This window comes from Hypanus sabinus, unplaced genomic scaffold, assembly GCF_030144855.1.
Source record: "Hypanus sabinus isolate sHypSab1 unplaced genomic scaffold, sHypSab1.hap1 scaffold_498, whole genome shotgun sequence".
NCBI lineage: Eukaryota > Metazoa > Chordata > Chondrichthyes > Myliobatiformes > Dasyatidae > Hypanus > Hypanus sabinus.
In genome coordinates this window covers 91,774-105,052 of record NW_026781366.1, presented here as the reverse complement: position 1 = coordinate 105,052, position 13,279 = coordinate 91,774, and the positions used below count along the sequence as shown (strand labels likewise).

Genomic DNA, 13,279 nt, shown 5'->3' with positions numbered 1-13,279 from the left:
GGGAAAACACCAGTGTGACCATTCGCATGACGGAGGAGTTGTATGTGAGGGTAAATAAGAGAGTCTTATATCTATTTACGTTTTACATATTTTTGTATAAAATCGTCAAAATATTTATTTTGCCAACAGAATCCAACATGACGGAAGGATTCACTGAAAAAGCCTGCTTGCAAGAAAACACATTCTCCTCTTTCCCTTCAGAAGGTAACGAATTCGAAACGCCTTTGTTGAAATCAGAAAACCTTGTATAAACGTCGCTATTAGAAAAAAATAATTTCGTTCCTTTTTCCTCTCTAAGAAATTGTACCCCCATTGACTAAAATCCTGGTTTCCCGTGACCCTGTTGAGCACTGCCAAATGGGAGTGTCTTGGGAAAAATTCCATGCCCAGACGGAAGATAACTGGAGTTAACTGGAAATAATTGGGAGAATTTGTTATCTGGCAAGATTATAAATGATATGCAGGAATTGTCTTATGACCAGCTGGACGGACTTGGGAATCGGTATTACCTGGGAAGGAGGGAAGTGAACGATGGAAGTAATGGGGATATTCAAAGGCGAGAGACATTGCTGGTTTGATCAAAATAAATGAAGCAAATATATGTAAACAGAGGCATACATAAATGCTGTCGGGCTACTGAGCAATATAGAGAGCTGAGTAAAGGCTGCGATCAATAGATAAAGATATCTATTGGGTTGGAAATATGAGAAAAGGAAACTTCAAGCCATCCTGTGTTACATTACCAAAATAACACAGGTGGTTAACTAGACAGAACATAGGACGACGTATGTTCAAAGCCCGCAATATATGTTGGATTGAAAGATATGCATGAGCTGTATTCGACTATTTTCTTCGCTGGTATGAACTAAAGACAGAAAAACGGTGGCTGATAGTGTCTTCATCATGTGTTTGATTATTTCGTGATGAGGTATGAGTTGAAGAGAAAGGTCTGTGACTTGTCTTCATTAATCGGACACTGATGGTAGGAATAAGATATGTTGCGTGGTCATTCAACGATGAATTGACTGCATAAAGTGTTTCTGGTTATGTAAGGCAATGGTTTCACATTATTTATATTGCCATTCGTCGCATTTCAAGAACCGTGTGGGGGCTATAAAAGAGACGTACTCAGAGTCTGCCTGGATAAGAAAGGACGGAAACACTTCAGACTCATTCTGCGGACCGAAAATTAGTCCTAACAGATGCATAACATTAGGTGAGACAGGTCAATTAGAGAGTCTGAATCATTGTAAAAAAATACCAAATATTAACGGAGGCATTTAAGGTGACAGACGATGGCTTAAATGAAGTGTTAGAGGAAAACCTTTATTCGTAAATTAACCATGATTTTGCTTGGAACGGGCTTGGAGGAGTGATACAGAAATGTTTACAATTATCGTCTTTGATAGGCTTTCCGCTGGAGTAGGCAAGTGTAAATATTTGAGCGATATCGATTATATGAGGCAGAAGAGAGGTAGCATAACTTTCAGAGTTTTGGATTAAGAACTGTTGGGCCGAGGTGCCTGTCCTTGCGTTCTATAATTAGTTCTTTTTTTCCTCTGACAAACATCAGATTCCCAGGCTAATTATTAAATAAAATTTCATTTTATTCTTTCATACCTAGATGTTCCATTGCATCTTGTTGGCGGCAGTCACAGCTGCTCCGGAAGGCTTGAGGTACAAGTTAATAAAAGTTGGGGCACGGTGTGTGACGACTCTTGGGATCTGGCCGATGCCAATGTAGTCTGCAGACAACTAGGATGTGGCCTTGCTCTCTGGCCTCCCGAAGATGTTAAAATGACCCAGGTAGCCGCTGCTGTCTGGCTTGATGAAGTAAAATGCACCGGAAGTGAATCGTTTCTGTCCAGATGTCGTTCCTCACCATTTGGTCAACACGACTGTGATCACAAAGAAGATGTCATCGTTCTTTGTTCTGGTATGCTTTGGGCTTTGTCTGACATTTCAATTTCTCTCCAACTGATTTGTGATTTTCGTAGTTAGAAATATCAAATATAAACGCCAACAGAGATGCGTTTGTTGAAACTTCTTTTCAATCTGTACACAGGTTCCAGAGTGTCTCCTACTGAACGCGACAATTCAGGTATGGATTTTGACGCTTAAATATCGCATTTATGCTGCAGATATCAAGAATTTATTATTCGTATTGCCTCACTGCTAAGTTCACAATGGATGATTTGGAAACTGTATGGGACCCTGATTGTCTCGCCCATTATTTTAAGCAGGAATATGCAGAATTCTTAATAACATGAACTCCACTCCCGTTCAAACATTTTTTGTGACTCAACTTGTAGCACATTCGATCGTCTTGAGAAAGTTTTGATGTTTGCAGATAGTAAAAATTAAAGTTAAAAGGAAATTTGTTATCAGATATCCATATATCGTCATTCACTGCCTTGAGATTCATTTTCTTACGGCATTCAGTGTACATACAAAGAAACATAAACGAAATTCCAAAGAAATTCTCAAAAACAACTGCGGAAAAATAACAAACACCAAAGGGCAACGAAGTACGCAAATGGAAAACCAGAAACAATGTCAGCAAATGGTTCAGTAAAAATTAATACTGAGAACAAGAGTTGTGTAACCCTTGAAAGAAAATATAGGTTGTGGAATCTGTTCACCACTAGAATAATTGAAGTTACGCACCCTAGCAGGATCATGGCTGTTGATAGATACTGACTATTCCTGAGCCCAGTTGTGTGGACCCAAGGCTCCGGTATATTCTTCCTGATGACATCAGCGCTAAGACTGCATGCCTGAATAGTATTTAGTCATCCCGCGACAGCACAGCATGAAATGTGTGCTCAACGGCAGTATAATTGAATAATATTTTGGACCCTAAATAATATTCGAGATTTGGTGACGTTATGTAAGTGTGCAAGTGCTCAGTTTTATTTTTGAACCCTTAATGCACGCGTTGAGGAAGAAGTATCAAGGCTATGAGGTCCCCTTTCCTCTGTATTGCTCTGACTTCATAAAGACCAACATCGCTATGTGGACCTGGCCTATTTGGAATGAAATCAATTGCACTACTGCTAGTTACATACAGACCGCTAGCAGTAATAATCAGCAGCTGACCAACATTTTCTGGATCCATTGCATGTCGTATGGGTTGACTTAATCGAGTTAGTTCACTCCACTCCCACAGCATTCTCTCCTCAGCACTCCCTCAATGTCCTACCTCACTCCCCTTCCACAGTTACCTCCTAATTCTTGTGGCCTTCCCTCCTCGCCACAGCTGAGGGGAATGAGGAAGGTGGTGGAAGAAAGGAGAGGTATGGAGGTCCAAGAGTAACACTATCTTTATAATTATTAGCTAAATCTCTGTTTGCTGATTAAAGGCGGATAAGAGAAAAAAAAAACATGGATAAGTATGTTGAAATAATTTCTTCCTGGAACTGTTTTCATAAAATTAAACTCACTTCCCTTCTTGCTGTTCCAATCCAGCAATGTGCAGGAAAATGGAATTTGAACACGACGTTGCTTGGTGTGTTTATCATGATTTGATACCAAGTGGCTAGAGAAACATTTCTTGCTCTGGGAAATACTTCTGACATATCAGGCTTTATTGTGAAATAGTCCTTGTGTCTCCGCCCCGCTCTTTCTCTCATTAAATGTATAGGGATATAACTTTCAAAAATCGTGATAACTGAATATATGATTAAATTCATTAAACATCGCTCAAAATTTCGTGACATTGGATCTATAGTGTTTGTTTTCTGTTTATTGAAATATATGTTTTTGCGTTTCGTTTAAAGCTTTAGGAAACTGGACCCCATCTATCATGGTTACTGTCTGCATAACTCTTGGAATTATATTCATCATTGAGTTTTTAATACTGTTCACGATAACGTGGAGACGATCAGCAATCAGTGGTGAGGGCCAATTTTTACATCGACCTTTTATTGTGACGCTTTCAGTTTGTTGGTGTACTCACAAAAATTATTTTTGTGCAGAAAAGACTAAATTAAATATGTTTTTTACCGCTTTAGTTCAAAATTAATTTGACTTCTGTGAGACATTTATAATAGTGGCTTTCACTGTCCCTTACTGTTCATGGATTTATGATAAATTTTCATTATGCAGTAATGGAAATTGAAGGTTAAATCTGATTTGGTAAGCGGCTGCTTCACTGTTTATTTCACTGTAATACTTCCATGCGCTGAAAATCTGGAAGTATAAGTTTTAAGAATCTGCTGTGTATCCTCGAATATTCTGATTCGGTTCTCCCAATCGAAGTAAGAGAATGCATTTACCCCATTCTTTTTCTTCTTATCATTTTATCATTGAATATTCACGATGCTTTTAAATTTCTTTGACACAGCCAAACTTTCTCTGTTAGGTGCTGGAGTGACGTGTGAATTTCCATCCTGTCTTCATCCGCTGCCATACTGATGGCATCTACATCTATCTAATAATAATATTAAACTCGTCATCGATTCAAATGTGATGTGTATTCATTATGAAACAATGATCGGAAATATACTCGTTCTTCTGTACCTTTCCCTTTGTCTTTCTGATGTCAAATTTATTCGGTTAATTGGTCAGGGACATGATGCACACATCTGTCCGATTCAACGATCACGTTCCCTGACTCTTCATCTTGACTTAGATCATTTTAATTTATTTTAGTTTAATCATAATATTCGTGTACAAGTTCGTTGATGCCGATGTTCATCTCAACTCCCTCTTCATTAGGTACACTAATGAGTGGCCAAGGATTACCTGTTGACTTTTACCAAGCAATTTATGAGGAAATTGAAAATATTCCACCATTCAAGAATTTTTCTGATATGCAAGACTCAGGTCTGTATTATGACACAGAATCCGCGATGTACAAATTGATACCGTCTAAATTCATCCAAAATTGTTATCAAAATCAAGAAACAGCAAAAACTCACGGCTCTGTAGGTACTTCAGAAATGAAATTGTAACAAAAATAATAACGGAGTATCATACAATAAACAAAAGAGATTCTGCGGATGCTGAAAATCTTGAGCAAAGCACACAGTATTCTACTGGAACTCAGCAGATCTAGGTGCACCTATGGTAGAGAATGAACCGTCAACGTTTAGAACCAAAACATTTTATTGGCTCTGTAAAGGAGTTACAGAAGCTAAAATAAGGAGCTGGAGCATGGGAAAGGAGGGTAGGCTGGTTGGTGACAGGCAAGATCCGACGAGAGGTAAGGAGCCCTAATAGAACGTGGGAAATTAAGTCAGAACCTTCGAGGGCATAAATACATGTGGTAAATAGACGACGAAAATGCATATCTATTGTTCCGTAGCACAATAGATATGAATTGTGAGGGATGCTGAGAACACGGTTTCAACTATCTCAGTCTGGAGTCTGGAGTGGTATGATATCACTCATGATCATTGTACGGAACCTCAATGAATAATACAAATCTGAAGCATTCACTGCCTGCATCTGCTGATATAGTCCCCAGAGTATTAGAGGCATTTCCTTTCCTCTTTCCTGAAACAACTAGGATGATTTTCAGCAATTTCGTAGAGCCTTCGTTCGAAACTTTTGTCTGTTGAACAATAGAATGTAGAACAGAGAACACTGAACATGGAGCAACATGGCACAGTGCCGTTCATTACGCTCACGATGTTGTGCCGACCTGTTAACTTACACGAGAACAATTTTGCTCTCCCATCTTACACATTCTTTAGTTGCTTTCACATAAAGCAATTGACCGCATGTGGCCACATAAAAAGTTTACTAAATGGCCCTAATATATCTATCTCCAATACCAGCCTCGAAAGGGCGTTCCACGCTTTCACCCCTAACAAAATTACCACTGACAACACTGCATTATTTCTTCGAATCAGCTTGAAGGTAACTGCCTCATATGAGCCATTTCCGATCTTGGAAAAAGCTACATCGAGCAGTCTATAGTTAAAAATTGCGCCCCCTACTTCGGGCATCATTCTGTTAAATCTCTTCTATACGGAGGATTCATGCCGTTCAAAAATGAGCTGAGCAGAAGTGAACGTGATATTCTAAGCGTGATTTAAGCTGGTAAATTATTCCACAGACTATCCTCTCGAATAATTTACCCACCACAAACTATGGCTCACTCTTGCAAACTTTCCAGGGACATACCTACTCACATTCCAGTTCGAAGACATTAACTAGAAACGTGAACTCATTCTCCCTCTAAACATGTTCTGCTAACTGGATGACGACTTCAGTCACTTTAGCTTACTTTACTTCTACTTAATAAATCGACTGAACTGTAACAGAACATTAACTGTCCCCACTCAAAGAAAAGCCTTGATAAGTACCCTTTCATCGTAATTCTTTATCAGTCTATCTATCTTTCTTTCTATATATTGTTCTCATTCACATCCTGCAGGATTGCCGTAGTTATCTTCATTCGTCAATGATAGCGTTTCCAAAAGCAATACGCACACGTTAGCAATAAAATCGATTCCATGTACACATTTAGATTATTTTATTATCAATTCAAGGCGGAACACCTTTATCTTCAATTGAATAGTATTCAAGGATTATGCCAGGCATGGTAAAGATCATGTCATTGATGTAATGATTGAATGATGTGTTCATTATAAAAACAAGAAAAATACCAAATAAATATCTTGAATATCTATTTCTTTGAATTTTAGTTACTGGATCCACTCATTCCATCAATGAAGTCGAATATTACACCAACGACTATCTATATAGTACATGTCATGCTCCACAAGACCCTGAAGGTTTGTTTTCCAATATAGACGGTCGGTACGCTTATTTCCATTTTGCTGTACTTTAGTTCAATCTGTCTGTTATCATAAAACGGCAAAGAAAATTGTCGTAACATGTGCGTATTTATGTGATTGAACAATCTCGTGGTTTTGTGAGGGTCTTGCGTTGCAAGAAGCGTGTTATTAAAGCCTGTGGTCAGCATTCAATTTAATAAAGGACTGATTTACCGCTTTTAAATCAGTTTGAATTATAGGCCTTTAAATACGAAATAAACGAGCATGTTTGGAGTATGACAAAATAGGTCATCATCACAAGGTAATTTGCTGCACAGTGGCAATCGTCAGAAATAATGTCTTATATGTAATCGCTCCCTGATCTGGTTCCTGACGACCGCAATAATGTTGTGAGTGCCATAATTTATTCCTTAAACTGTTTGAGAATGATGGACAGTGGTTGTCCTGATATTCAGCTAGGCGGGGAAAAACTAAATATGTCAGGGATGGGGTAAGAAGAGGAGGAGGGGCATTATCTGAAGCTAGAGAAGGCAATGTTCACGCCATTAGGTTGGAGTATACCAGGCCGGTATATAAGGTGTTGTTCTTCCAAGCTGAGTGTGGCTTCATTTTGACAGTAGAGGAGGCCAAGGATCGACATATCAGAATGGGAATGGACAGTAGAGGAGGCCATGGATAGAAATAACAAATTGGTACTTGACTACCTGATATCTGATATATCTATCCAAGGCCTCCTCTACTGTACTCTACTGACGCACGCAGGTTGGAGAAACATCTCCTTATATACCGCTGGGTAGCTTTCAAACTGATGGCATGAACATTGACTTCTCTAACTTCAGTTAATGCCCCTCCTCCCCTTCGTACCCCATTCCTGATATATTTAGATATCCCCACCCGCTTTTTTCTCTCATTCTGCCCATCACTCTTCCTGTTCTCCATCTCCCTCTGGTGTACCTCCCGTCCCATGATCCTTTCCCTTTTCCAGCTCTGTATACCTTTTGCCAATCACCTTTCCGGCTCTCAGCTTCACCCCACCCGCTCGGGTCTTCTTCTATCATTTCGCATTTCCCCCTTCCCCTCCTACATTCGAATCCCTTACTATCATTCCTTTTAGTTAGTCCTGACGAAGGGTCTTGGCCCGAAACGTCGACAGTGCTTCTCCCTATAGATGCTGCCTGGCCTGCTGTGTTCCACCAGCAGTTTGTGTGTTTTGTTTGTTTGGTGATACTGTGTTTTGTGCTCAATTTGACGCCAGTCATTTTCTCTCGAACAGAGCCCAAGTCCTAGATTCGCTTGCATCTGGCTTTCCGTGTTTTCTCTTCGACTGACAGTAACGATGAAATGAGCGACAACAGTTCAGGATTTCCAAGTCACTTGCAGCTCGAATGGTCAACGGTTAATTCCCATCCTTCACATCAGCCCGATGAAGACCGAAATACAAACTGTGCCCCCTTTTGCTTGCACTTTCTATATGTTATTATCTGTGAAGTACGCTGTTGTAGAATTGTTCAATATAGGCACAATAAAAGTTGCCGTAATCAAATATTAGTGACAGGCTATGAAACTAACATAATAAATGAGGGAAGAATTCCATATGATCGTTTTGAATTAAGTTGCACATTTCTATTGAGGTAGCATACTTTAGCGATGCTTGTAATCCATTTTAAAGTGAATGTCACTGTCAGTCCGATTACATTGCACACTTAACATCTAGGCACTATAATATATTCACGAAATCAATATTCTTCTCTGGAAACTGTCGAGAATTTCCCTACCGCATGGTTCTCTATGTTCCGAGCTTCATCTACATCTCTCTTAAAGGAACCTATTTGATCAGCATCTCCCACCTTTGCTGGCAGTGCTTTCTACTCACCCGCCACTCTCTCTGTGAAAAATATACCTCTGCAATTTCCTGTCTACCATCTTCTAAGCACCTTAAAACTGTGCCAACTCATGGTAGCCATTTCAGCTCTGGGTGAGAAAAAGCCTCCGGCTATCCACACGATCAATTCCTCTCACCTTCCTTTAAACCTCCATCAGGTCACCTCTCCTCGTCCCTCGCTTCAAGGAGAAAAGTCCAAGTTAACTCAACCTGTTCCCATAAGGAATTCACTCCACTCCCGCAACTTCCTTGTAAACTTCCTCTACACTCTCCCCATAGTATCCACATCTTTCCTGCAGTGAGGTAATCAGAACTGAACGTAGTACTCCAAGCGGGGTCTAACCATGGTCTTCCCTTGCTGTAACATTACCGCAAGGCTCTTGGATTCATTCAGTCCCACGGTTGATGAAGACCATCACTCTATGCGCCTTCTTAACAACACTGTCAACATGCGCAGCAGTTTTGCCTGTCCTATGGGAACGGAGCCCAAGCTCTCATTGATCCGCAACGCTGCAAAGACTCTTAAGATTAATAAAACGTTTTCTTAAAACATGACCGATCATTATGAACCGCTTCACACATCTGAGCTGAACTCCACCTTCCACTTCCCATCCCAATTCTGCATCTTATTAATGCCCCGCTGTAACTTCTGACAAACCCCCAGACTATCCAGTACAACACCAACATTTATATCATCAGTAAACTTGCTACCCACTTCGACTTGCTCATCCAGGTCATTTATAATAATTACAAAGAGGTTCCTGAACAGTTCACTGTGGAACCCTACTGGTCACCGTCCTTCATACAGAATATGAACCATGGACAGCCGTCCCTTCCCTTTTTTGGCAAGCTAATTCTGGAACCATAAAGCAATGCCTCCTTGATCCTACGCCTCATTACTTTCTGAATGAGCCTCGCATGGGGTACCATACCAAGTGCTTTACTGAAATCGTTATAATCCTTAGAGTATCCACTGCTCTACCTTTATCAATGTGCTTTGTTACATCATCAAAATAATTCAGACAGTTTCATTAGGCACCTGCCCTTGAAAGGGCCATGCTGACTATGCTAAAGCAGATTATGTCTCTCCAAATGCTCATACATCCTGCCTTTCAGTAGCCTCTTTAATAACTTGCCCACCACTGAAGCAAGACTCATTGGTCTATAATTTATGATCTCTTCTCTCTTTCTTGTACACAAGAACAACGTTTACAAGCATTCAATCCGATGGCTCCTGTCCCGTTCCTGCTGACGATAAATCATCGCCAGTGTCTCAGCAATCTCTTCCCTCGCTTCCCACAGCAGCACTTAGCTGCACCGTTCCAACGCGGCACTGGAGCTGTACTGGAGCTGGAGCTGTCATCCGGTCCCGGCGACTTATCTAACTTAATAGCTTCAAAATCTCTAGTGCATCCTTTTTCCTAATGTTTATACACTCAAGCGTTTTAGTCCGCTGTAAGTCCTCCCCACAATTGCCAAGGTCGTTTTCACTGGTAACTACTGAAGCAAAGTATTCTTAAAGGGCCTCTGCTAGTTCCTCCAGCTCCATGCGCATGTTTCCACTTTCGCTCCTGATTGGTCTTACACTCACAAGGCTCATCGACTTGCTCCTCACATACTTGTAGAATGCCTTGGGGATTTCCTTAATCCTGCTCGCCAAGGCCTTCTCGTGGCTCCTTCCAGCTCTCCTAATTTCATTTTTGGGCTGCTTTCTGGCACCCTTATAATTTTCTACAGTACCTAGTTTCTTGAAACTTTCAAACAGTACCTTGTTTGAACAGTACAGTTCAAACAGTAACTAGTTTCTGGAAACTTTCACAAGCATTTCTTCTCTTCTTAATTAGATTTTCTACAACTTTTCGGTAATTGTCTGCTTCTATTTCGCTCATGCACCATGGTAAAGGAGATAGATTTGCGATCAATACCTCCAAAATGCTCTTCCACCGAGACGACGTTAATTTTCCAATACCAGATCAGATACAGCCCCTCCTGCATTTGGTTTACCTACATATCGTGTCAGGAAACCTTTCGGAATACTCTTAGCAAACTCCATAATATCAAACCTGCTTGCTCTGGGGAGATGACTGTCAATATTATGAAAGTTAAGATCACCCATCACAACAACCCTATTATTATTGCAGCGTATCAGAATCTGCCTCCCCATCCGTTCCTCAATGCTTCTGTTACGATTGCAGGGTTCGGGTGTTAACTACAAAACAACTAGTAGAGTTATTATCCCATTCCAGTTTCTGACTTCCATTCACAATGACTCCGAGGACAGTGCCTTCATGATTTGCACCTTTTCTGCAGCCGTGATAATAGCCCTGATTAGTAGTACCACTGTCCCACCTCTTCTCCTCCCTCCCTGCTCCTTTTGAAACATCTGACTCCCGGAACACTCAGCAGTCATTCCTGCCCGGAGAGATCCAACATTCGGTAATGGCCAAAATATCATAGTTTAATGTATTGATCCCAGTTCATCCGCCCTGCCCTGGTTAAGTTTCGACCTACATTAAAATAGACACATTTCCAACCATCGGGCTCAGAGCATCATTATCTATCAATCCTTGTGCGGCAACCGCCCCATCCTCTGCCTCTTCACTTCAGCGTTAGCAAACTTCCCTTCCAGGATATTGATTCCCTTCCAGTTCACATGCCTCGCGTCACACTTGTAAAGGCCACTCCTTTCCCAGAAAAGATTCCAATGATCTGAGAATATGAAACCCTGCACCACCTCCTCAGTCACGTACTCATCTGCCTATACTCCTGTTGTGACCTTCTCTAGCTCCTGGCACCGGGTGTAATCCGGAGAGGTCCTGCTCTTCAGCCTCCCTCTTAACTTTCTAAACTTTCTGTCCGGGCCTTTACCTCTCTCCTGCCTATGCCATTGGTACCAACATGTACCGCGACCTCTGGCTGCTCACGCTCATTTTCCAGAATATTCTGCAAACTTCCGGAGACATCCTGGAGGCAACACATTACTCCGGCTTCCCTTTTGCTGCAGCAGAATCTCTATCAGACCCCCTAATTATCTAATCCCCGATGTCTATTGCTCCGCTTGAATTCACCTGACAGTTCTGAGGATCAGAGCCGACCACAGTGTCCGGATATGTCATCGCCCTCAGCAGTATCCGAAGGTCTACAGAAAGACCCTGCACTTACTTCCTTTACCTTTCTCGGTGTTCATACATCGATTACCCGAATTCTGCTCTGGTTCTAACCACCTGCCCAATAGTTCTATCTATTAAATGCTCTGTCTCCCCTAAGCTCACCCAACACTAGCTCCAGCTTATTAATGCGGTATTTCATGAGCTGGATTTAGTTGCACTTCTCGCGTATGTAGTCATCGGGGGGATCCTGAGGTTCCATGATTTTCCTCATCCTGCAGGAGGAGCATTCCTCCAACATCCTGCCTGCTTTGTACAATGGGCAACCTCGACTAAGTTCTCTAAAGTGTTTCTTTGGCTTCAGTTTCGTTTCGTCCACGCCACATAAGACAAAGCATGAAGCCCCTAGTCTCACCGGGAGCCTACACAAGACAATGCCGTCCCGCTTGCCCCTTCCATATTTTTATTGAATTCAAAGAGCTCTGTTCCAACACTGACTGGGTCTGTGGAATGTCCCAAAAGCTCTCTTTTTATACTAGACTCGCCGCTTATCAGTAGCCCTCTATTTTTCTAAGCTTCATGTACATATCTAAAAGTCTCTTAAAAGACCCTATCGTATTGCCTCCACAAACGTTTCCGGCAGCTCATTCCACGCACTCACCACTCTCTGAGTGAAAAACGTACCCCTGACGTCTCCTCGGTGCCAACTCCCCAGCACCTTTAACCTGTGTCCTCTTGTGGCAACCATTTCAGCCCTGGGAAGAAGCCACCCTTTCAATGCCTCTATCATCTTGTACACCTCCATCAGGTACACATCCATCGGGTCACCTCTCATCCTTCGTTGCTCCAAGGAGAGAAGGCCGAGTTCATTCAATCTGCTTTCACAAGACTTGCTCCCCAATCCAGGCAACATCCCTGTAAATCTCCTCAGATGGAGGAGAGGAAGCAGCTGCTACTAAAATATTGATGTGAGTTTTCACACTCCCGTTCCACCTCCCTGATGGTGTTATTGAACAAAGGGCATATCTTTGGTGGTGGGAATCCTTAATAATGGATACTGCCTTCTTGATGGATCTTGGTAATTTTCCTAATCAACTCCAGAACAATCCGCCATGACTGTTGTAACATTACCCTCTATCTCCCATTGTAATTTGTGGACCACGTGCTTGACTACTGCTTAGGTGGTCTCTATACAATTCCCATCAGGGACTTTAATTTACATTTGCTGTTCCTTAATTCAAGCCACAAATTCTACATCTTCCAACCCTATGCAACGTCTTTCTAATCATTTTATTTAATATTTTAGAAACAGAGTCACACAACCCCATTCCCGGCTTTTTCTTTCAAGAATCTTTTAAATACCTGGGAAACAAGAGGATCTGCAGATGCTAGAAATCTACAGAAATACACACAAACTGCATGTCAGGTAGCAGCTATGGATGGGAATCAACATTTCGGGCCAAGACCCTTCATCAGGACTCTTGATACCCACATCTCTGGAAAATCAAGAAGCAAAAGTAGTGCAAGGAACAGGAGAAACT

The 13,279-nt window shown here is 41.5% G+C and overlaps 1 protein-coding gene across 1 annotated transcript; it reads left to right on the top strand.

Moving 5' to 3' along the window:
* Window positions 1-1,664: 1,664 nt before the first annotated feature.
* LOC132389201 (antigen WC1.1-like) lies at window positions 1,665-6,044 on the top strand. Its single transcript, XM_059961659.1, has 5 exons — window positions 1,665-1,936; window positions 2,066-2,101; window positions 3,780-3,896; window positions 4,720-4,827; window positions 5,983-6,044. The coding sequence occupies exons 1-5, from the start codon at window positions 1,798-1,800 to the stop codon at window positions 6,042-6,044; spliced, it is 462 nt and encodes a 153-aa protein (XP_059817642.1). The 5' UTR covers window positions 1,665-1,797.
* Window positions 6,045-13,279: the final 7,235 nt, after the last annotated feature.